A 24033-nucleotide genomic window follows, 5' to 3' on the forward strand; every position below is an offset into this window, starting at 1 on the left:
GGACATACTTATACTGTAATTTAACAGTGTTAATAGTTGACAGTACACATTAGCACTTTCTGAGCTTATTCTAGACATATTGTACATTCTCCATCTGTATATCCAATAATCTAATAACAACTGGTGATTTACATGATGCTGTCAACAAAGATATTGCATCTTCATACTGTTTAATGGAAAACAGCTTTTTAAACTTTCAGTACACAGTATTAGCTTTATTGTTCTCTCAATTCTATTTTCATTGTATCTTACTGCCAATGAAATGGCCGATGACCTCATTTCCCTGTAGAGATTACTTTCATCTTGTCGAATGTATTTCGATGTAATAAGGAAAGTACAGCAATGCGAAACCCTTACAATATCATCAATGACAAAAAGATACTCAAGTGTTAGTGTATTGAATTAATGTTTTATCGCTCTATCTTATATTAAAGTGGTAGCACTGCAGTGTTGCGTGAACCTGTTTCGATTAACTATGGGACACACAGCAGCAAAACCTTCCTATGAGCCATTCTGTCTGTATTAATGGAGTCCTGGAAAACTTATTCTTGAAATACATATAAACCATATGTATATGTAGAGTTTATTTGTACAGTATGTGTTGTTTTGTTTTGATGCAGTGAATGTGGGAGCAATAGGAGGAAAAAAATACTTTCAAAAATATCTCCTTCTTCTTTTGAGGGTGGTTGGTTAGAAATGAATAGATGGATGGATCATTATGTCATTACACATCAAGTAATAAAACAAAACAAAAAAAAACAAGGACTAAGTGTTCCTGTCAGTGGTCAACAAGGTGCCACAATGTGTCAGTATCTCTTAGGTTGTAGCAATCTGGGAGTCCACTTGGTGGTGCTGGCACTCTGCTACCATGAGAAGGTTCAGCAGGGAGTTTTAATGGCCTCTGTGAGATGAGAGCAGTCACAATGTACACCCACAAGGGAAAAATAATGTCTGCAATACATTTCAATTTTTGAAACTTAATAAATATATATTCTCAGTGATATATAATCTCAGCTGACACATGGCGAGACGTGTGGTTATTACATACATCAGTCATTATATCTATACAGTATATTTTATAATAAATGTAAGCAGTGTGGATTTGAAGTCATAGTACATATATTGTATTCTAGCGTATGTACACACAATAATACAATAAGCTGTGGCAAAATAAATGTGTGTGTGTTACAGTGTCTTACTTGAAGAAGGGCTGGCTGATGGCAGCGTCACAGAAGTAGTCAGAGATGTATGTGGTTAGAAGACGTCTGTCCCAGTCATCTGTGACATGACCTCCATAGTTGACCCCAGCAATTAGATACTTCAGTGCATCCCAGGGAATCTCCTCATACTCATCCAGGTACAGACTCAGCAGACTCTCACTCACCTACAGTATGGGAGCATCAAGAAGATGATCTTAATAGACTTGCTTTGAAATGCAAGACAAGGGCAAATCAAAATGCTCTGAACTGGACTGTCATTATCAATTAGTCTTGAGTAAAATCTACATTTGTGATTTAGAGCAGATAGATGACAAAAATCAACCACACAGAAATTCCCAACAATCAATCATTTCCATCATAAACAACCACATCATGATCATTGTCACGACATCATTCAGTAATCGTTGCCAACCTCAAAGTCAGAATCGTTGAAGCCGTAGACAATGTTCCAGCCCAGCTGTAGAAACTTCTTCCTCTCCAGCAGGATGCTGTGAAAGAAGCATAGGGAGAAGAGCAGCTTCCTGTAGAAGACGGGTCTTGAGCAGCGAGTGAACTGAGCCTCTGTCACGAGCTGGTACAGACGCTTCATGTTGGCTTTCACACCCTGAGGGCAAAGGGTTTCGTGTGAGCAAATAGAAGACAATATAAACAGAACTTCTATGTACATTTGTTGCCATGTATATAATTTAAATATGCTTGTATAGTTGATATCTCAAGTCTATTTTATCAAATTTAAAAGTAGCATCTAAAATCAAAGTGAAACCAAAATTATGTCTATTTGTACATTATAGAAAATTAAAATCTTGGCTCCATACAGTAAGCGTGTATTTTGTAAATGATTTGTAGACACTCCATGTCAACTGTTGTACTGTACAAATGTCCCGTAGTATGTAACACTATGTGCTTTGTGTGTGCATCTCTGTTGTGTGTGTGTGGGTGCATGCACCTTTGGTGGCTCAGTGGTCATTTTGATGCCGGCCTGCAGGATAGTAATAGGAAATTCAGGGTGTGGTGAAGAGCTGAGCCAGAGTCTGAAGTTTGAGTGGGGCTTCTGCACCTGTAGCTGCTCCACCAGCTTGTCCAGCTCAGGCATCCAGGAGAGGGAGAGGTGGCAGTTGGCGAGGAAGACCCAGTGACCTGAGCAGAGAAAAAGAGGGCTTTGCAATAAACGTAACAATAGCTGAAGCTCTTGTAAAGTGACTATTATCACCAACACTCTCTCCCGGCAAGAAACCATGTTCGGCAGCAAAGAAAGGAGCAGACATGGTGATATGCTGCCCCCAATTTGTTTGGAGTGTGGAGTATGAATCCCACCAGGTGGCAAATTCTTACATATAGCACCTTTAAAGCTAATATCATTTGTTTATATTGTTTATGTCATGTCTAGTCATATTTGTGTGTCCTGTTGGTGACCATAAGAAGAAGAAAATGCGTCACTCAAGTACTTTCTACACATTGTTAAGCACAGGTGACTTTTGAGTCTAACACACTAGTGGGGAAAAAATAACATTGCTAAACAAAAGAGAATCTGAATCTGGGATAGAAGAGCAGGAAGAAAGACAGAGCAGTTGGTGCTGTACCGTTTTTGACACCCTCTTCGATCATGCTCTTGGCAATGGGGGCCTGTCCCTGGCCCAGAGACAGAGCATGGAAGTGTTTGCTCATGCCAGAGGCCTCAGCCAGCTGCAGCAGCGCTCCTGTGGGGTCCACCCCAGGAGACAGAACAAAGATCAGAGGAGTACTGCTGGTGGATTCCTCCACAACCTGTGGAGGGGACAGAGACAGTGGAGTCAACAAAGAAGGAGAGAGACAGTGAGAATAGATGGGCTGACATGGTGTAACTCACATGACACATAAGATTAACATTCTAATGGGTTTTATGAAATTTTGTTAAAGTTTAAGTGAGCAAAAATCTAATAGAATTAGACAACTGATATGTATGGAACATTTCTTTCAATAAAACTTGATGTAGTTTAAAATTCAAGAAAGAATCAACAAGGATTGACAGCTGACACTCACAGCCTTCATGTCGAGAACAGGCGGTTCCACAAAGCGAGAGCCGATGTTGTTAACAATGAAGGAGGTGACGCAGAGGGAGACGCGGTCCTGACGCAGAGAACGCACTATCAGCATTTTCTGGAGCTCATTACAGTTATTCTCCCAGTCACCTAGAAGGAGGATCAACACAGAGGAAGGATTTCGTGGGGTTAATGGAGGGCAGTTTGGAAACAAGAGGGGTGGATGTATGATTAAAATGATGTGGATTAATAGAGGAGGGTGAAAAAAGACATTAAAAGGGTAATGAACAAAGAATATAATGAGAGGAAAAGTCTTGGCAGCAGCAAAATCCTCCTGTGATCATATTCATAATGAGCTAAACTTTGTCAAATCTAATTCCCACTGATGAAACCAGGCAGCAGAAGACACACACAAACACACACATATGCAGACCCACACATTCTCTTTAATGAATCAACAATGAATAGATCCTCATTTGTCAGAAAAACAAAACCAGAGGAGAAGACACAAATGCATCAGCACTGGGGGTATACAATAACAGACAGCAGGGGACTGGTGTCTTTTTCTAGTTCGAAATTCTCACAGAAACAAAACACTTCAGATATGTCACCACAGAGTAGCACACACAGACTGTCTTTCCAACTCTCCCCTAAACTCCCAGTTGAGTTCACTTCAACTTTGATTGGAAGAATTTGCTGCAGCACCAACAAAGAGCCAAAGAAAATGAAAATACAAAAACAATAAAACTCCTCCACAACACAGACCTGGGAGTGTAGCATTCTCTGGCTCAGCGCTGGTGAACCACAAGTTCCAGTCTCGGGGATACTGTTCAAAGGAGATCATGATGCCGTGGAAGTTGGGCAGTTTATCCAGCTCTGTGATGTTGTCCCAGCTGGAGTCTACAAGCCAACTGGTACAAGGGTTGTCCATCTGATCCTCTTTATCAAGTACCTTGAATCACATACACATTTATTGATCAGGAGTCAAACCTTTGTTCCATCAGTGTATCAATGAAAAGGTCAAACAACTGACACATTATCCACAGTATCAGTCCAGTCTCAGGGATATGAGAAATTCACTGGCAAAGAAAGGTAGTTATATAAAAGTTATATCCTAATGAGATAAACAGTGGACTGTCTGTTGGGGTATTATGTCCCAAGCTGCCTGTAAAAGATTAAAGTTTGTACTATTTGATTCTCTCAAATGAAATAGACAAAAGCAAGACATCTGTGTGTGTGATCTTTGTTTTCTTACAAGTCCTCCTCGGAGGAAGAAGCTGTACTCATCCATGTTGAGTTTGCCAGCTACCTCCAGGATTTTGGCACACATCTGGAAGCTGAAGAGCAGCTTGTGTACCTCAAACAGACCACGGCATGTGTATCTGCAAAAGATTTATAAAAGATTTATATTTTTCTGGTTGATCACATCAGAAACTCAAAATTCTATATCACTTAAGCTGATAAGTCTTGACATAAACTTCTTCATCGAGGACAAAATTGCTCACTATTGTAGCATTAAGGGCATATGATGATAAGGTATAGTTTACATTACATTCTCAGTGAAGCACCTTAAATGCAGCATAATACCATAACAGTTCTTTTTCACTTTATTTGAAGGCCTTCCAGGTTTTACACAGCAGCTCATACAGCTTTTCTTTTACATTTAACTGGAATTTACCCATCAATACCTTATTTTTGAAATTTGCATTCATGAAAAAGGTCTCTCTTCATGCGTCCTTGCTTACTTGTAAACTGCATATGTATGGTAGTCGTTGAGGTTGGTAATCCTTTCCTCCAGCTTGTGGCTGCGCTTGCTCTTTTCTATGCTAAGGTTGAATAGGTTAATGTAGGAATCCAGTGAGAACTGGTACATTGGGTCAATACGGCCCATGTCATTTAGGATGAAGAAGAGGATTGAGGCTCGCTGGGCACATGGGCGGTAGGCCTGTTAAGAGAGAACACTATTATATACTCATACTGTATGCCAAAGTGACAAATGTACATATCTCCGTTATTTAATTAATTATTAATAGTAATTAATAGTAAATCCCCATCACAACTTTCCAGACCACACAGTGATGGTTTATAAGTGTTTACTTTGTCTTACCTCAGGTCCAAAACCCTGACAGTATTTAATTTATCACGAGACCCAGTGAAATGCAGCAAATTCCCCTCTCTTCTAATCCCTTCATCTCTACTAATCCCTTCATCTACACACCTCTCTAGCAGAGTCGATCTCAATTTCGGTCTGTTCACTGCTCTCCAGCTGCTCTGAAACCTCAGTGGCCGTCACTTTGGATGTCTGCAAGGTGTTCACCAGCTGCACGTCGTCCAGCAGTGAGCCAGTGGCCTCATTCAGCAGCCTGGTGGAGTGGACACAGGCATACGCAACATAAAAAACCCCTACATGAATAAAGTCAACATAACACTGTGGACTGAAAACATTAAAGAAACAAATTCAGAAAACATTATCTGCTTAAAAGACAAAATACTACTATAGTTGGACGAGGATGAGCTATGTGTTTGCCATTGCTATTAGTGGCTGTGAGGTGATAACTAATAAGCTATTATTAAAAGGAATTGTCAAAAAAGTGTTTCACAGCATAAATCTTGCTGTGTTGTTGTTCCCTGTTTACATGACATTTAAGAAATCTGGGTTACCTAACATGCTGTAAATACACAGTGTGGTGTTTGTTGCTCTGTTATGCTACTGGGTGACACCTGACTGACTGATGCACAGCTTGTGGTCTTGAAGATAATACTACTGTAGAAAGTTGTTAGATGAGACTTGGTGGGTAGGGTATTAATAGGTGTCTCCTGATAGGGTAGAACTAGGTGGTTGCTTATTTCCACTACTCGTAGCAATAGTAGTTGTGATTTTATAGTTGTAGCCTCCCCTGCACTTGAATTTTACACAAGCAAGGGTTTAGTCTCAGTGGGTGATAAATGAATGAAAAAACAATGTGAACAAGCCCATGTAATAAAAATTTAATATTCCACTTGAAATGATTTTTTGTCCACTGTGAAGAAAATATGTATTACAGAAGCGAGATGTCACAATGTCCAGGACAGACAGTCTGCTGACCAACCTGAGGATCTCATCCTCCAGCTCCTGCAGGCTTCTCTTGCCAGAAGCAATACTGATCACCAAGGAGTCTTTCTGTTCTTCCAGATCTGGACGCTCCTTACGCACCACAATACCCAGTAGTTGGGCTTCCAGACCCTGCATGCAGGCACAAGCACACACACATACACACGGTTTAAGGCTCATAAACTCAAAGGGTAGGTGCACACAGATTAGTATACACACGAGTACACGATTATGAACTAGGGCCGAAACATACAGAAGCCACAAACAAACAGATTAACACTCAGACCTGCTCCTTGACGGCGAAGTTGACTATGGTGGTCTTTGTAGAAATCTCTGGGGTGTAGTGGGGATTAGAGAGCTTGGTGGTGATGTAGAAACGAAAATCTGGATTGTACTCCACCTCCTTATCACCCAGCTTCAATAGTAGCCTGCCGCCTGGGAAAAAACACAGATTCAGACACTCCCTCCTATTTAGGTGAACATTTACCGGTACTTCAGAAAACTTGAACAGTTGGTATTTCAATTTGTGAATCTACGTATGTGAGTGTGTCTGACCTATCTGTGTGAGGGACTTGTTGAGAATTGGGTTGAGAGAGGGGTCCAAGTCCTCCTGGACATTCTGCAGCAAAACAGGATTCCCAAACTGGATGGCGTTCTCCAGCACCCGCAAGTAGTCTGGCATCTGAAAGTCTACTACTTTCAGACCCTGCTCATGTGCACACACACATGCACGCAAGAGGACAAAAAGAGAAAAATGAAAGCATATGTTAAAAAGTATCACTTTAAATGGACAAATTAGCATAAGAAGGAAGATGTACTGTACTGTACTTAGGCACAGCAATGCTTTGAGCTGATTCACACAACAGCAAGCTAACATGCTCAATTAATAATACTAGCATGTTGATGTTTAGCAGGTATAATGTCTACAATCTTAGTTTTCAATTTGTTAATTAGCACTAAACAAAATGCAGATGAGGCTGAGGGGAGAGTAATTTGTTTTGAGGGCTTTAGTCATAAACTAAGCATTGGACAGACAGAAGTTTTGACCTGATGATGTCGGTAGTCAGGAGGATTTATCCTGAAGGGGGCATGAATGTCTGTGCACAATTTCATGGCAATCAATCCCATAGTTGTGCAGATATTTGACTTTTCCTGTTGTGCCACCAGCAGGTTTATATTTTTGGTTTGGAGTGAGAGGATCCCCAAAAGTGAATATAATTCATTCTCTGCAGACTGTAAACATCTGTGGATAATGTTAAGGCAATCCATCTAATAGTTATCAAGATATTTCAGTCTGGACCAAAGTGGTTGCCACAGCCATGTCTAAAAACATCAGTTACATTCAGTTCAATTGTCCATAAAGGTCACACTGTAACTACTTTGAGAACAGGCAGCTGAATGAGCTGGGAGGGATGACGAAGGACAAAGACTTCAAGGGAGAGAGAGAGAGAGAGAGAGAGAGAGAGAGAGAGAGAGTGAGAGAGAGAGAGAAAGTGAAAGGTCAGAGAGACCACAAAGGGCAAAGTGGTTTAGATAGCACACACTGTAATGAGGAATTTGCCAGAGAAAAGAAAGGAGAGAGAGGAGAGGTGGCGTGGGAGGAAAATCGGAATTTCAGACAGACAATAGTTTGGCAAAAACAAAATCCCAAAAATCTTCTTTGTAGCTTTTGCCGGGCTCTCCACTGCTGATGGATCATCTAATATCTGGTCAAAGTAAATGTCCTAAATATCAAAAGCCTTCCTTAAATATGACCACAACGGACTCACTGCAATGTCTCTGTTGATCTCAAGACACAAGCTTCTCTCCTTCAGACACTAAGGCCTGAACAAGAGTTTTCATGTTAGGTCTGTTAGTCTACACGTACATCGATTACCCGTCTCGACCTGTTGAAAGCTGAGGTTGGAACTGCTTTAAAGAGATAAAGTGAAAGTTTATTAAAAGGTTACTGGAGGTAATACAGAAAAGCAGAAGTTGATGTTAAACTGTATGGCTTACTTTGTGACAACAAAAAAATGTTTCCCCTAAAACGAGTTGCATTTCTTTCCTTGGGCCTGTTCCAGGAAGGGCATGACCCATTCTTGAGGGGTTTACAAGGGTTTTCCTCAGCAAACTTATTGAGACAATTCTCGATAAACCTACTTCTTAGAACCAAGAATCGGGTGTGTTTGTGAGGTTCTTTATCTCTTTTTATTTTCTTAATTTGAGGTATGAAACACAATTCTGTGTTTCCTGTGTAGAAATTCAAATCTCCCTGATCTAACTCTCCAACAGTGGAGACAGAATAGACAGTAATATCTGAATGGTTTAATTAGTGGACTTGCTGAGTCATATCTTACTCTCTTCATCTCCATATTCTTGATCCACTTCAAAGCTTGGCCTTGAGGGTCCACCATCAGAGGCCATCTTGAAAAAACAGAAAGCCATAAAAGAAGTCAATTTGTATTTACGGTATATAACACATGTTTTGTACAGTGTCTGCAACCAAGTCCTAGAAAAACAAATTCAAAAGTAGTGCATTCCTACCGCAGAAATACACAAAGGGAAGTAAACACAGACAGCAGACTTGTAAAAAAACATGGAAAAACATCTTCAAACAAACGTTTTAAGACTAAATATCACAGTATACCAAATCAAACTTGTAGAGCATTTTAACTTAATGTGCTTACTGGACTACAACTAATCTTATTTAATAAACAATTTGTGTCTAAATGTTCTGACCGGTTTCCTCGGGTGACAATAACTCCGTTTTCAGTGGAGAATGCGTCAGAGGGCAGGCCCTGAATGTTCCATTCCCTCACTGCTGTAGGCTTAGATAGGAAAACTGCAAAGCTGAATCCTGGTGAACATGGGATCTCTAAGTCCCGTACCTAAGGAGAGGGTGGACAGAGAGCAAGAGGGAGAGAGAGAGAGAGATGAATAAAACACAGGAATTATTACAAGTTTATTACAAGTATTTTAATGAACTGTACACCAGGATATTTGTATTTGTATGTGGTGTGTGTGTGTGTGTGTGTGTGTGTGTGTGTCTTACCTCCTTCATCCAGATGGCAAGCAGCTCATCTCTATAGTTGGAAAGGAAGGGGCCCATATAGGACAGAAAAGATGCTGCTAGCAAACAGTCTCCTACAAGGTATCCCATGTTCTCTTCAAGACCCTGAAGCATACACACACAGGTTATTTAAGGTACACATATGTGCTAGTAATCTATTGTATGATTTGTCTGATACTATATTGACCCCTTAAAACAATAGAAAGATAGAAAGATGCTGACTTGAAAAGACCAATTTTTAGGCCTGAGTACTGAGTAGTGTGTGTGTGTGTGTGTGTGTGTGTGTGTGTGTGCGTGTGCGTGAGTGTGGCCTACAGCAACTCTCTCCTCCCAGCGGACCCTTTCTCCAGCAAGTCCAGTCACCAGTTTGTCAGCTCGGTCAAGTTTCACCTCCATTTCATCTGACTTCTTCCTCAAACTCTCCTTCATGGCCAACTTCTCACCATGCTGCTTTTTCAGCTGGTCCAGCTTCTCCCCTACCTGCACACACACACACACACACACACACACACACACACACACAAACATGTACATGTGTGCACACACACACGTGCGCAAGTGCAAACACAAACATCAGAATTGCAACTTCTTACACATATATAGTAGTTTAATACAGTAATAGTGGGTGTACCCTACTGTGACCTAATTCATAGCTTTGGCATAAATGTCCACTCTCACGCTGATGATATTCAGATGTATGTAATCCAAATGATGAGTTTAGTGGATAGGGCACCATGTCAAAGCAATCACAGCCCTTTAAGAATTACAAGGGGTTCTGATTTTCTCCTGAGATAAGCTGAACCCTGCTTCTCCTGTTATACGTGAGTGTCAGGGTCACTAAGTGTTTCCCCTTGGCCCACTTAGAGGAGTTGGGTCTTCTCTGCTGCAAAGATTTAAACCCGTCTTTGAATCTCCATGTTAATTCAGAACCCTGCAAAGAACTGCTATTGGATTTTTTTCATGAACCAACACTTTACCTCTTTAGACTTTATTTTATCGGACTTTAATTCCACTGTTGTATGTAAACATTACTTGACTTGAACTAGTGTCTAAACATCTATCAGGCTGGTTGCTACTGTAGATGCACTGTGTTCCTTACCTCTCGCAGTTTGTTCTGGGCCTCAGCCAGTGCAGCCTGTTTCTCTGCCAGCTGAGCTGTGGCAGCATTCAGCTGGGCCCGCTTTGGCTCCACCACCCTGTAGATACGCCCATAGACCTGGAGGAAAAATCGTTGGATCCATTAATTTAGTTTTGCCTCATATGTTTATGTTCATAAATACATATAGCAGTCTTACTAAACTACTACCTTGTGCTTGTGCATTTCTGTTCTCTATACATAACTGTAAGCATGTATGAAAGTACATTTGTGCGTGTGACTGTGTGCCGGTAGCTAGCTGACACCCTCTTACCTCCATGGCTCTGACCCACATGCAAAGGGACTTGGCAGCCAGAGACACTTTGCCGATGATGTCTGGCTGGAAGTCTACCTGCCTGCAGTACTGACCGATCTTCTTCAACACACGGTCAGATATATTGTCCTTGTCAAAGTTTACCAGCGTTTTGATGAAGTTGGCCTCACCTGCCAAAAACATTTCAAAGTCACACGGATCAGAGAACATGAAAATTATTTTTTTTTCTCAGTTCTACTTCTTTGTAGCTCTCAGTTTGATTCAGTGGTTGATTTCCTATGCTTCATGATTCTCAAAAGGAAAGAAGTGTTGTCCTCATGTAAAGCACCTGTTAAAATAGATATAAAATGTATCTATTCTTTTGTAAGCATAATCTAATCAAAAAAACTTGTAGTCAATTTTCATCTGCTCTAAGCCTTTATGCAAAGTGATATAAACAGTGTAGTGTTTATCACAAAGATCACAAAACAGATACAGTTTGTCGTGTGTGAGGAAGGTGTGTGCAGAGAAAGTTACAGAATAACTGCTTCATGAGTAATTAGGGCCCTACTGCCTTATTGTTGTTGTTGAAGAGATTCCCTGCAAGTCAATTTTTGTGCCACTATATGTACCATCAAAAGTACAATTATGTACTGTACCCAGGTGACCAAACAAAACATGTCACATTGGGCAATATTGAGAACATCAATGTGTATGTCTGTTTCTGTTTGCCTCACTGAATTGGAGAGGACTGTACCTTACAAACTGAGAGCTATAAAGGCTCTATAATAAACTTAATAGGAATTTTGATCACAATCAATTGTTATAATGGCAAAAATGAGGAAAACTCAAAAGTGTTGAGTCAAAAAAAGCAGGGTAATCAGAAAGAAAGAGCAAATTTAACAATGGCATTACAGAGGGGACTCCTATATTATACAGTCCCCTTCATTCCAGTTAATCTTTCCTGTCTGTTCGCTTGACTTCTCCAAATGAAGGTGTTTCTTTGCCAAATTTTTCCAATACTCTTAATTTATCTCTAAATTCTGCACTGTTGCTGTCTCTCACCCAGCTGTCTCTTGGCTTCCGCCCAGGTTGGCTCCTTGCACTGAAGGGTCATAACAGCCTGCATCACTGTCTCCACCAGTGCTGGGGGACGGCCATATGACTTGATCTCCGTCATGTCCTTCTTATTCAGAGACTCCAGAGCCTATGTGCAAAAATATGAAGGGACAGATAATGTATGGATGTAAGAAGGCAGGGTATACTGCTTTTCTGAGTCATTTAATTAAAATTTAGACAGACAGAAAGCTCACACTCAAATGACAGGGTGCTTACACAGTCTGAATGCAGAGGAGAAGTAAGAAATTAATCAACTAGACATAATAATGAAGAAACTGCACACATACTGTAAAGACAAAATTACCCAGAGAGAGAGAGAGAGAGAGGCACAGCCAGGACTGAGCCAGATAACAGTGCATAGATATACCTTCATTGCCTCTTCTAGGGCAGGCAGGGCTTCATCCAGGTCTCTCTGTGCATTGTCAGCCATGGCTTTGCACTGTAACTCCTCTGCCCCAATTTTCTCACTGTTAGCACTCACCGCCTCAACAGAAACACACACAAAAATGAACCAATAATCCCATGTAAACACCTTGATCAAACTATTACTGTAATCTGATGAATAATTTGTGTACATGTAAATGTGTCTACTATCCAGCACAAGGCTTACCTTCTGCTGCTTGTCAGCCTCTTTCTTCTGCTGTACAATGACGGACAGGTACTCTGTACACTGCTTCTGAAACTCGGCCACCTGCTTCTTGGCCTCCTCCAGCTCTACAGACATGGCCTCCACCTTCTCCCGTGTGTCACTGATCTTAAAAAGACCGTTACGGAGCTTGCTCACCTGCTCCCCCAACTCACTGCGTTTCTCTGCCAGCAGCCTGGATGGACAAATACACACACAATCAAGTCAAGTCAATTTTTATCTATATAGCTCAAATCACAAATTAACCTCAAGGGGCTTTACAACTTCTATCCATATACCCTCAATCAGATGAGAGACAAGGTGATTGTAACACAGACAGGTGTTATTAATCAAAATTAGTCAAATGTATAATTATTTAGTTGTAAGAGGATGCCTGTTTTGTCCTCATTTACAGTATAAGCCTAAGATAAGCAATAACAATGGGGGGAGTATATTTTAAGGTGCCTACTTCTTGTATCCAGACACCAGCTCTAGGTAGTTGGTGGGTGTCACGTAGTTATGTCTTCTCAGCTCCAACTTCATTCTTTGGGAGATCTGTGCAACTGACTGGTGTGTGGTCACAAAGATACTGGCCACCTTCGTCTGGATCTACAACATTATGAACCATATGCAGAAATGTTAACATCTGATGAATCAAACCTGTTTCAAATCTGATACTCAAACAATTAGAATACAACTTCAGGGGTCAGATTATTTACCATTTATTCATTGATGTGGTAATTGTTATATGTGTAACACAGATTATTTTTTTCAAAACTTGCCGTTTTTTCATAAATCAGTTTTCATACTGCAAGAGTTTTCATAATATTAAACTTTTGTGCAAACACACATATAAAAATTGTGTGTGTCTGTATGTATGCCTCACCCCATCAATGGAGCCCAGCTCTAGTCCATCCAAGTACCTCTCAGCCACCTCCAGCAGGGCATCTTTGGGCCACTCACAGAACCAGTCAATGGTGGTACAGTTGACGAGCGCTGGGTACTGCAGGATGCGGTTCCTGTTGGCAAACAACAATTTATAAATGTTATTCAAATGTAATCTGTGGATATAACAATCCCCATTATGGCCCTGTGGACACAGGGGTTGTAAATTAGTGCAGGTACATTTGGCAACTGGTTAGGAACAAACAATCGAAGAAAATGATTAAGCCATTATGCACCATGGATATGGTTCAAAATCATTCAATGAAATGTTGTTCTTTGCTCCAAAAGGCTGCCTTTTCAAATTGGTACCTTAAAATCACTGTGTAAAGAACATTAGCTTTAAGCAGTATGACACAAAAGCTCCTCACAGACCCATTTTGGAAGTAAGGTACAGCAGAGTAGGCCAGAGTGTGAGTCAGTGAGGTTAGCTGCTTAATTGGTGTAGTAGGGCTCCCTGAGCTCTTGCAATGTGATATGGATCCTGCTAACAGCTAGTGGTCAGAGGGCCAGGACAAATCGTCAACCAGGGAATGATGATTAGCTCTGGATAATGGTGCCTGTCAGCCCAATTAGCAGCATTATGTGTGACCACTACCCTGTGCCAATAATTACAACCAGGGCATCAATGCTAGAGGGATAAGAGGTGTTTTTTTGGGAGAGGAAATGTGTGTGAGACAGGGGTAAGAGAAAAACATAAAATGAAGACCAGAAAATGTGTGTCCTTCTGTGTGCATGCTGCATGTGTGTGTTGACCTTCTCTGCCACAGCATCGACCCTGTCAACTCCAATTACAGCGAGCCTCAGGTCTTAGATACAGCATCACCCAGCTTACTGGACTTAATTCGTTCGACACCAAGCCTCAATCGGCCATTAATATGTTGATTCAATGTGAGGCATGATTCACTGTTCTCACTGTAATTTTGAGGTGTTGCTGAAAGGCCCTGTAGGTAATAGTCACTTGATACATGCAGAACCACCACCATATTTCAGTTAACTTTGTTTGCATCATTAAAATGGTTCCATGATTAAAATTAAGTAGAAAAGCCATGTTGACGTAGTGTCTTTGGTTATACTAGGAGGACACCGGTGACTTGGGTGTATCAGCTGCTGGATCTTGTATGGATCAAAAGGAAATACAGAATATAGAATAGTGGGAAGGCCAGTATTACTTGTGTATAAAATAAAATCACAATGAAATGAAAATACTTTGATGTAATCTCCAGCTCTTCAGCTTATGAGCACTACAGTGTGATTCATACCGTGCCATTTTTCATCAGCCTGTGTGTGCCAACAGAGGAGAGGAGTAGCAAGAGGAGTCAGGAACATATTGTGTACCAGGATATCTTATTGGGCACAGTGTGCTGCAGGGAACAGTGTCAGAATCTACCTGAAGGGCTCTCCCACTGGGCTCATGCAGAGTACTATGTGCAGGTTGTTCCTGACTCGCTCTATCAGGTAGCTGAACAAGGAGTCAGGAGTCTCCACCACATTGTCCTTCCTGGCAGACTCTGACAGGGCATTGCATACCTAGAGGTAGACAAAGAACAGATACATGTTATATGAATTGGAAATAGGTTTTAACTAACTTCAGAACATGGAAATGATGCTGGTAATAGACAGAGACAGACAGACTGGAGGCCAGAAAGATAAGAAGACAGTACAGACCTCAACAAACTCATCCTGCTTGTAGAGGTTCGGCACCTCTCCAGAGCTCAGGATGTTGTTGATGTCCTCTAGGAAGGACTCGTCTACAATCTGGGTGTCATTGAATAGGAAGACTGTTGGTTTGTTGTCCACACCAGTCAAACGGTACAGCTTCTTGATGTCTGAAAGCAAGGATAGAAAAATCACTTATTTTGCTATACGTGTCATGTAGCTGACTGAAGAGGGGATGAGAGAAACTGACTATACAAAGGCAAAGGTAATTCTCTAAAAATTAAATTCAGGTGAAACAGTGGTTTCAGTTTTCTGTGTTTTAATTTCCAGACAATAAGGTTACATCCAGAGTAGACGGCATCAGATACAGTCATGCTTTCTCTCTTAAACATCAATGAACATCTCACCTTCTCTGAACTCCAGCTTGCGGTACTGCTTGGTGACTTCCACCTGGAATACCTGGTACTCACAGATGGAGGCAGCCATCTTACACAGACTCTGTCTGCCTGAACCACCAACGCCAACCAGCAGCATATTGCCCCTAAGCTGACTGATCACACGCACGACACGGGTTACTGTGGAGGAAAAAAAAAAATCATAAACTCTAACCATATGCTTATTCATCTGAAATTCTTTATTTCCAGTATTCCTCTAATTGCCCTGTAAGAGATGACTTGCACAGCTGACAAGAGTTTCTTACGAATATTCAGATGCTTTGTTTTCATACAAGCTTAGTTGCTAGAACACTAGAATATTGCATGTGACAGAATCTACATTCATACAATTTTTATAACCTTTCTTTAGTGTACAATCTGGTCTACGCAATGGAGCTTCAGAGTGCATGGAAATCCCAGCACACATATACAAACCCACAATACACACAGCCATGTACAAAGTAATGTTGATCCATGTTATTTCTATAGTAATGTAGTGCTATTGATTTGCAGTAGCATGTGGTAAAGTGGCACATTGACAGCAGAATGTAGAGGGCAGAGCCTGGTGCTGAGAGGCCTTTTTTCTTTCAACTACAGGTTGGCTTTTAGCCATGCCTCATGGTGTGTTTTTTTAAAGGAGTCTCAAACTGGGCCTGAGTCACAAAACTGGCGAACACTGCACACAGCAAAGACACATCAGAGTACAGCAGATGAGGATGTCAGATTGACTGTGGTAATGTACTGGATTGCCTGGTACAGAATGGGATCGGTGGAACTGATGCTGTGGGTTGATCCGTCAGGGGAATTTGCTGCAGTGTGTGCTGGGAGAGGAGTAGACAACACAGCTGTCTGTTTAATCTGAGTGTGTGTGTGTGTGTGTGTGTGTGTGTGTGTGGAGATGTATGTTGTGTTTTCAGACGCACTGTGTTCGATGGCGTCTCGGAAGAGCACCAGGCTCATGGGCACTATGCCAGGTGTCAGGTTGTAGTCCTCCAGGTGGGTCTCCATGAACTTCTTTAGACCCTTCATGTCCAGTAGGTCCTCATACACACTAGACTCACTCAGGAAATCACCTTACACACAGACCAAAATAAACACACATGAACACATCCATAACTCCTGGTGTAGCGATTAATCTACCAGTTTACTTACACTGAATCACAGTTCATCACCTAATCTCACATCTTTTCTGTAAGGTCATTTTTACACTCTGATATGAGTGTGTTTTTGTGTGTACTGTAATAAATGTACCAAATATTGGAGGCTGTTTATTAGGGCAGATGCTGTGAAACGTGAGGTTGAAGAGTGAGCCCAGTTTCTCTGACAGCAAAGTGACAAAGGCCTCCATGTCACTGTGATCTACAAGCCGGTCAGAGAAAACCCTGAAATCAACAACAACAAAACATTAACCACAAATATAAGACAGTGATAACACAACAGAAGTGCCTGTGTGTTTGCTAGCGATTCTGTGAGGCTGTACTTACTATCTAGTTCAAAGCACTGCTGTGCAATCTAACATCAGCATGCTAACATGCTCACACCTTACCTGAAGCACTCATGGATCCACAGTCTAGTGACGTTGTTTTTACTATCATGGAAGTCTGGGTGAGCTCTTAGAAGACCCTGAAACACCTACAAGGGGTGGCACAGGAAAAAATAAATATACATTAATGTGCAGATAAGTGTTTTGTATTGTAATAGAGATTTGACCATACCATTGATACCTACATTGTATAACTAGACAGGTTAAATAAGCCTTAAGTTAATCTTAAAAAACTTTGCTGCCTCGTAGCAAGTGAAACTGTTTATCCTGGATCACCAATGTTAGGCTAAGTATAGAGAGCCCAGCTAAGTTGAACTTTGTGAAACAGGCCCCAGTTGTATTGTCTTACATTTTTTGGTAGTTTATGCATGTGTGTGCATTATTTTTTAACTTGTATCAATCTATATGTGTTCTTGTGTGTACCTTGGAGATATCCCTGAGGTTGAAGAGGTAGTGTATCTTGGCTGGAGTAGGAAGAAAACGAGCTGTAACAGAATAATACAGTTCTAAAGTGGCTTGAGTCAGAATCTCTCCAATGGGCTTCACGTCCTCCTTAAAACCTTGTAGCTTCTGGTTGATCATAGTACTGTAGATTCGTCTGATTTGGGAATCCTGCATACAGAGAGGACATGTCTGTTCAAGTTTGGTAGATCTTGTAAATGATACAGCAATGTCAATAAGATACACAGATTTCTAAGCCATACTTGTCGAGAAAAAGAAAGAAAAACAGAATGTGATTTTTCTGAGGGGTGTAACAAATCCATTTTGTGTTGTCCACTTCACATATTCAAGAGGCAACTCAGGTGTCAAGTGACTCCAGCCACTTTCAAAAGTGCATTTATTTTGTGCTTTTGTGGCAGTGGCAAAATCAGGGTAGAGAGGAAAAGAGTAGAGGCAAGTGTACGAGAAGAAATGAGGGGATGAAAACAAGCAGCGAGAAAGGAGAGAGCTGGAGACAAGTGGCAAAGGTAAGATGGAGCAGGGGAAGTTGAAAGGAGCACAACACCAGAGATGAACGACTGCAAGGAAATTGAGAAACACTGAAAAGAGACAAGTGATCTGGAGAGGAAGTGATTAATAAGGCGACACAAAAATTTTTAATAAAATAAAATAAGAAAAAAATGAGAGGGGAGGCAGATGAGAGGTGGTTAATGAGCAGAGGGGGAAACATTTGCAGGCAGCCTTTGAATCATTCATATTCTCTTGGGTGTTAGAAATGAGAGAATTTGTTAGATTTTGCAGTGGACATAATTAACATTGTGACTTAGCATAAATCACAAAAATAATGAGGTATGTAAAAAACAAATACAATTAAAGGCTGAATTATATACTATAACTAAATAGCCTAATTCAAATATAAAAATAAATAGACAAGTAGACTATATTATGTAGAGGCTATGATATACTACACTATACGTGCATAGAGGTTGCTGTGATGTGTTTAAGCAACTTTAAGTTAAATGAGACAAAAGTCAAAACACAATTTATAAAGCTTGTGTATCTTTGTTTCTACATATGAATGCAATAATGAGACAATTATTTCATTTTATATTTATTTAACATGGACTCCATAACATATTTACTATATTTAATTGCCTGTTGAACTATAAATCTATTTTTATTAATATAATTTTGTCACACTCAGTGGTGACTGGTAAAAGTCAGAGAGGAGAGGAAACCAGAGTCAGCAGGACTTACATTTGGGAAGGTCATATTGATGAGATTGAACCGACTCTGTAAGCGGCCAGAGATGTGAGTCCTCCCTCCACCAGGGGGGCCCATCGAAGCCAGCAAGAACATGTCCTAACAGTTCCAACACACACCAGAAAACATTTTATATTTGCATTTTATATCAACACACCTATGAAATTAAACATTATGTAAAAAAAGAGTGATGATCAACCACACTCCCTCCCTCCACAAAATGCCCTCTCTCACCCTGACAAACTTAAGGGTCTGTTTCTGGCGGTCAAACCAGAAGCCGTAGTCGATCCAGAGGCGCAGCAGCTCCAGTGGTGGCTGGGAGCCAAAGAGGTCATGGGCCGGCATGTTGAGGTCATCCAGGAAGCAGAGCAGGCGCTTCCCACCTGCTGGCACAAACACGCACTTGGTTCTCTTCTCTATGCGGCTCTCAACGATGGCCTGGATGTTATTAGAGGTGGTCTGGACAGTCGCAAATACATGGAGGGAGAGACAGAAACACAGAAAAACAAAGACAGAATAGTAAGTTTTGTTGTGTACCTTCTTATGTTATGAAACAATATAAACAATGTGACAATCCCCCCTGAAAGCCGTACTGTGAAAATATATTAAAAAGTTTTTCTGTGTGTACAATTGTGTTTTTGTGAACCTTCTGTTGGTGATGAGTGTATTGTGGGTTGAACTACAGAATTTGGCCATTACATTCATTACAAGACAAACTGGATGTTAATGGGATACATGTGACCTCTATTTTGAGAACTATTGGCATTGTGGACTACTGTTTTACATCTATTCCTAATTCAATTCCTAAAATAATTTCAAAATCCTGCTATGGAGAAGAAAATCAACAATTTTTCTGTGTGTATGTGAGATATTGACACTAACAATCTACACTGGCACTAATAATATTAAAAAATATTTAATCAATTAAATGATAAACCCTAACCCTATGTGAATGTATTTTATCAGTATCTTAAATTAATTCACTTGTGGAGACATGAATGAAACTGAGGTAGATAAGGGAAGAAAAAGAAAAGGAGCACTTATGCCAAAATATGTATGAATCTATGAATATGACATGGTATGAGACAGATGTATGAGAGAGAGGAGAGAGAAATGGCAGGGAGAGTGCTGCCAGATTAGAATGATTTATGCTCAGAGTAGTTGCCTAGGAAAGTTTGGTGGTAATGGTGATGGATGTGAAGGAGGAGGCTGTGGGGGTTGTGGTGATGGATGGTGATAATGATGGTAAGGGTGGGGGGGGGTGATGAGTGCTTCCATCATCCCTGGCTCTCTAATAGCCCTTCATCAGGACTGTGCAGCACTGACGTGACTCAGCCTAATTGTAGCATCTTGGAGCAACGTGTCATTTTACTCTAACTGTAGCGGAGGCTATTCAGAGCTATCACGTGGTCAGATGGAAGCAGATGCTCTCTCTCACTCTAAAACTCACTACACAGTGACACAGACACACACACACACACATACAGGGGAATACACACAGATACATACAATACTTGTACTCATTCACCTTTGCATTGCTACATTTCATGTGCCAGTGAGCTTGTCCAAGGTTATATTTAGTTGATAGGTGAGATGTTCAGCCAGAGCACAGGTGTTTTCTTGTATGGAAATGCACTAGAGGATCTCATTCTAATTCACAATCAGTTCCTTAAATTCAATGATATGTGTTTGTTTGCCTGTTCATATATGGGTGAAATTTGTGCATGTGTGGCATCTATAGATTATGGAATAGAGAAATGTATGACAAAATGTTGAACTATTCCTTTATTAGATTCCCTATGTCCTATACTGTAGGTAACATCAACCCTCACCATAATGTTCCTTTATCCCACCTAAAGCTAACTCAAACTCATTATTATAAACATTATTGTTAACCCTATGTATTGATCCTCACTAGAGCCTTGACAAATTAAGTATCAGCCAAAACGATCTTTGTTTGATCAGATCAAGGATTCAGAACTAGCATACACACACATACACACACACACACACACACACAGCACCAACCTGTGAAGACATGTTGACAGTGAGGGCAGCCCACTTGGAGTTATCCAGGCCTTGCAGGACACTCTGGGCCACTGAGGTTTTACCAGTGCCCACCGGCCCAGTGAGCAGCACAGGGTACTGACCCGACACCAGAGCCTTAACCAGGAAGTTGTAGCGAACTGTGTCTACTGTAGGAACCATGATCTTATAGAATGGAGCACTGCAGAGGTAGAGATATAGATGTATCTCAGATGTTAGTGATAGGTTATATCATGTGTGTCTTGTTCAGTTTTAAAAGTGTAGTGACTGAACTGACAGACAGTGAAATGGATAAAACATCCACACACTCACAGACACATGCGTAGCTAAAGTCAGGTACATAAAATCTGGTTACTTACTTGGCATTGTAGCGCCAGCCTTTCTGCAGTTTATCTTCGAAAGAAGCCCAGGCTTTGTTCTTGGTGTCAACATAGTACTCGTACACCGTGTCCTGAGAGTGTTCACAATGAAAGAGTTCAATCCATAAAAAGTTCAGAGACTACTGGTGCTGGCTAAAGACAGATATCTCAGTTTGCTGTTAGGCATGCGGCTGGTGTGTACAGTATTATCTGTCATTAGTAATGTTTAAAATGCTTATATGAATCCATCTAAGGTTTTCAGCTCTAAAACCATCTACACGTCACATTGATATAATGTAATAGCCAACTCATCGAGTAATGGGCGAAGAAAAACAAGACCCTTGTGATGTGGGACTAACTAGTGACACAGAGGAGGACTATCAACCTAAACAGAAGAGCAACTGCTTTTTTTACGGGCAAACATGCTGTAAACTCATAGTTCTAGCTACATATGCAACATCAACTCTTGCTGTGGTTGAAGTTCTTGTAGTTGTGGATACATTTGTCACTAGTCTTTCAGTATCATAGTAGCCTGTTAGCCTGCAAAACTCCTCCACATAAAAAGCTCTGGCAGCCCTTTGTCTGCTTCTTTTTTTTTGCAAAACATAGTTTAGTCACAGGTGTGTTGCAAGTTACAGTATACTTAACATAAAAGTACACTAAACAGCCTAATGATGAGCTAGAGTGCAGTCTGACTGACTTTGTACGTGTCATAAGTGTGTAAACAAATATGCTCTGCAGAAGACCTTGATAGGGAACGTGCCCTCGATCTCCCGTAGGAAGTTATCCATCTTCTTGCGTCCATCCTCATCAACAGAGGCACAGATAGACCAGATAAGGCTGAAGGTGAACCAGAGCTCCACCATCCGACCAAAGTGTTCTTTGTCGGAAATGTTCACCTGAAGAAAGGGAGAGAAAGAAAATTACATTGTTTTTAAGAATGGGCTGGAGCTTCTGATGCTTGAGAGATGATGTCAGCCTTTGTTTTGGGATTTATTTACTAATGTGTAGGGTTGGAGTTAGATCATTTATGGCTTAATTTCAGTCTTAAGTCAGTTATGCCAAATGCCATTTACTGTGAGATCAACATTTAAGTGTTGCTAGAAAACAGGTGTCCATAGTGAGGATTACAATGTGCAGTGGATGTTACAGATTGCATCCTACGTGTCTCACCCCATTGTTGGGTTTGGCCAGAGAGTCATAGAGACGGCAGAGTGATGTGACTCCGTTGAGTTCAGTGATGGGGATCAGCTCCTTACAGTTGTTCTTCTTAAAGTTCAATGTGCTCTCTACATATTTCTCAAACAAACGCTTGAGATGCTCTACCTCAGCCTGTTGAGAGATGGAACAACGTAGAGATCAATAGACGGACATGGACAAAAGGGGTTGCAGGGCAAAGGAGCAAAATCAAAACTGATATCTCATGCGTTCCTTTTATAAATGGGTTATAAAAGACTTCTACCATCTCTATCAATGAAGGCAGAAATGCCAAAAAAGACATAAGAGAACACTACATGTGACTCATTACACATCCACTATGCACACACAATCTAATATTGCAAGACTACATCTTTGTGTTAGAAAATCTTTGTCAGAATCTTCATGTCAGACAAAGAAAACAGCAATGAATGAGGCCTAATATCGTGGAATGGGTAAACAATTTATACAAGTTTATTTATACAAGCATGCATTTAAATTGCCATTTCAAAAGTTCCCTTTTTACAGCTAATATTGGCTAGGCTATGGCTATCACAAAGAGTGTATGACTTGCGCAGCCAGTATTCTAAAAAATTCAGTTAGGGCATTGTACCTTGTGTCGTTTGTCGAGCCAAGACTGAACAAAAGGCTTCCATCCCAGATCAGTGTAATCATTGTAGACCATCCCACAGCGAGACACCGTAGCTGGAGAGGCCATAGCCAGGTTCTCCACTTCAAACAGCAGAGACACCTAGAAGAAAAGAACTTAGCTCTAGTTTTTCTGTTGTCATCATTTCACATACAAAAAACATTTAGATTTAGTTTTACTTATTAGATTTTTTATGTGGGACCCGACACAACATTACATAGCTACAGTTACATTAAATTGTAATGTTACTATGTTCTCCACTAAAGAGAAGAGAGCAGCTGTTCCCTGCCATACTGCTGAGATTAATTTCAAAGAAACTGCAAACTTATAATATTAAGCATGGAGTTTTAAACAATGACTGCTAGTCCATGCACAGAAATTCTTGAGAGGAGAGAGGAGAGGAACGTCTTTCAGCTTGTTAGTAAAGTCCTAAAGCACCATCCATCATTAGTTAATTCAATTTCTAGAGACTCGTGAGACTGTCAGCTAAAAGTATCAAACCACTTGGATAATCAAGACAAAAACAAAAACAGCCCAAGCCTGTTTCCTTTGGAGAACTTTTAGTTGGAGCCCAAAACAAAACAACTTCATTGTATCTTACTTTAACAGACTGTTTGCCATTTGGAAAGTGTTTCATTTTCCATTCTCACCTGTTCAGGCATGGAGATTCTCTCTCCGTTGATAAGTGTGAGCACCTTGTTGTCATCCATGACAGAGTTCATACTCTCTATCCACAGTGTGTCAACAGGCCCGTCGAACACAATCCACTTCTCATCTGGTTTCTCATCTAAAGGATGGAAAGAAGAAGCAGTGTGTGTCACAAAAGAAGTGAGGTGTCATAGTAGAAAAGTAAGACATTCTACGTAAGTTTTTTGGAGTGAAAATGGAAAATTTAATAACTGAAAATTGCAGTTGATCTGGGTTTTGAAAAGTGAATTGGGTACTGCCACTAGAAGATGTGTGTTGTTAGTGCTGAGTGTTTTTAGT

At 40.7% G+C, this 24033-nt stretch overlaps 1 protein-coding gene across 2 annotated transcripts in view; it reads right to left on the reverse strand.

Moving 5' to 3' along the window:
- LOC122973239 (dynein axonemal heavy chain 2-like) overlaps nucleotides 1-24033 on the reverse strand; it is a 62446-nt gene that overhangs the window by 9379 nt on the left and 29034 nt on the right. For both annotated transcript variants that reach the window (XM_044340618.1, XM_044340617.1), the window contains 38 exons: nucleotides 23697-23833; nucleotides 23011-23148; nucleotides 22374-22532; nucleotides 21947-22099; nucleotides 21201-21292; nucleotides 20824-21022; nucleotides 19030-19254; nucleotides 18790-18894; nucleotides 17515-17703; nucleotides 17095-17180; nucleotides 16800-16930; nucleotides 16472-16621; nucleotides 15522-15689; nucleotides 15124-15284; nucleotides 14846-14985; nucleotides 13400-13532; nucleotides 12983-13122; nucleotides 12499-12709; nucleotides 12256-12372; nucleotides 11835-11976; nucleotides 10791-10960; nucleotides 10481-10597; nucleotides 9697-9861; nucleotides 9364-9486; nucleotides 9051-9199; nucleotides 8669-8735; nucleotides 6885-7035; nucleotides 6616-6764; nucleotides 6328-6461; nucleotides 5457-5601; nucleotides 4984-5183; nucleotides 4494-4620; nucleotides 4004-4190; nucleotides 3240-3388; nucleotides 2801-2984; nucleotides 2167-2357; nucleotides 1633-1824; nucleotides 1200-1384 (listed from right to left, as the gene is read on the reverse strand). In XM_044340618.1, the coding sequence (XP_044196553.1) occupies nucleotides 1200-1384; nucleotides 1633-1824; nucleotides 2167-2357; nucleotides 2801-2984; nucleotides 3240-3388; nucleotides 4004-4190; nucleotides 4494-4620; nucleotides 4984-5183; nucleotides 5457-5601; nucleotides 6328-6461; nucleotides 6616-6764; nucleotides 6885-7035; nucleotides 8669-8735; nucleotides 9051-9199; nucleotides 9364-9486; nucleotides 9697-9861; nucleotides 10481-10597; nucleotides 10791-10960; nucleotides 11835-11976; nucleotides 12256-12372; nucleotides 12499-12709; nucleotides 12983-13122; nucleotides 13400-13532; nucleotides 14846-14985; nucleotides 15124-15284; nucleotides 15522-15689; nucleotides 16472-16621; nucleotides 16800-16930; nucleotides 17095-17180; nucleotides 17515-17703; nucleotides 18790-18894; nucleotides 19030-19254; nucleotides 20824-21022; nucleotides 21201-21292; nucleotides 21947-22099; nucleotides 22374-22532; nucleotides 23011-23148; nucleotides 23697-23833 (5761 nt within the window). The remainder of the gene's footprint in view (nucleotides 1-1199; nucleotides 1385-1632; nucleotides 1825-2166; nucleotides 2358-2800; nucleotides 2985-3239; nucleotides 3389-4003; nucleotides 4191-4493; nucleotides 4621-4983; nucleotides 5184-5456; nucleotides 5602-6327; nucleotides 6462-6615; nucleotides 6765-6884; nucleotides 7036-8668; nucleotides 8736-9050; nucleotides 9200-9363; nucleotides 9487-9696; nucleotides 9862-10480; nucleotides 10598-10790; nucleotides 10961-11834; nucleotides 11977-12255; nucleotides 12373-12498; nucleotides 12710-12982; nucleotides 13123-13399; nucleotides 13533-14845; nucleotides 14986-15123; nucleotides 15285-15521; nucleotides 15690-16471; nucleotides 16622-16799; nucleotides 16931-17094; nucleotides 17181-17514; nucleotides 17704-18789; nucleotides 18895-19029; nucleotides 19255-20823; nucleotides 21023-21200; nucleotides 21293-21946; nucleotides 22100-22373; nucleotides 22533-23010; nucleotides 23149-23696; nucleotides 23834-24033) is intronic.

This window comes from Thunnus albacares, chromosome 22 (genome assembly GCF_914725855.1).
Source record: "Thunnus albacares chromosome 22, fThuAlb1.1, whole genome shotgun sequence".
NCBI lineage: Eukaryota > Metazoa > Chordata > Actinopteri > Scombriformes > Scombridae > Thunnus > Thunnus albacares.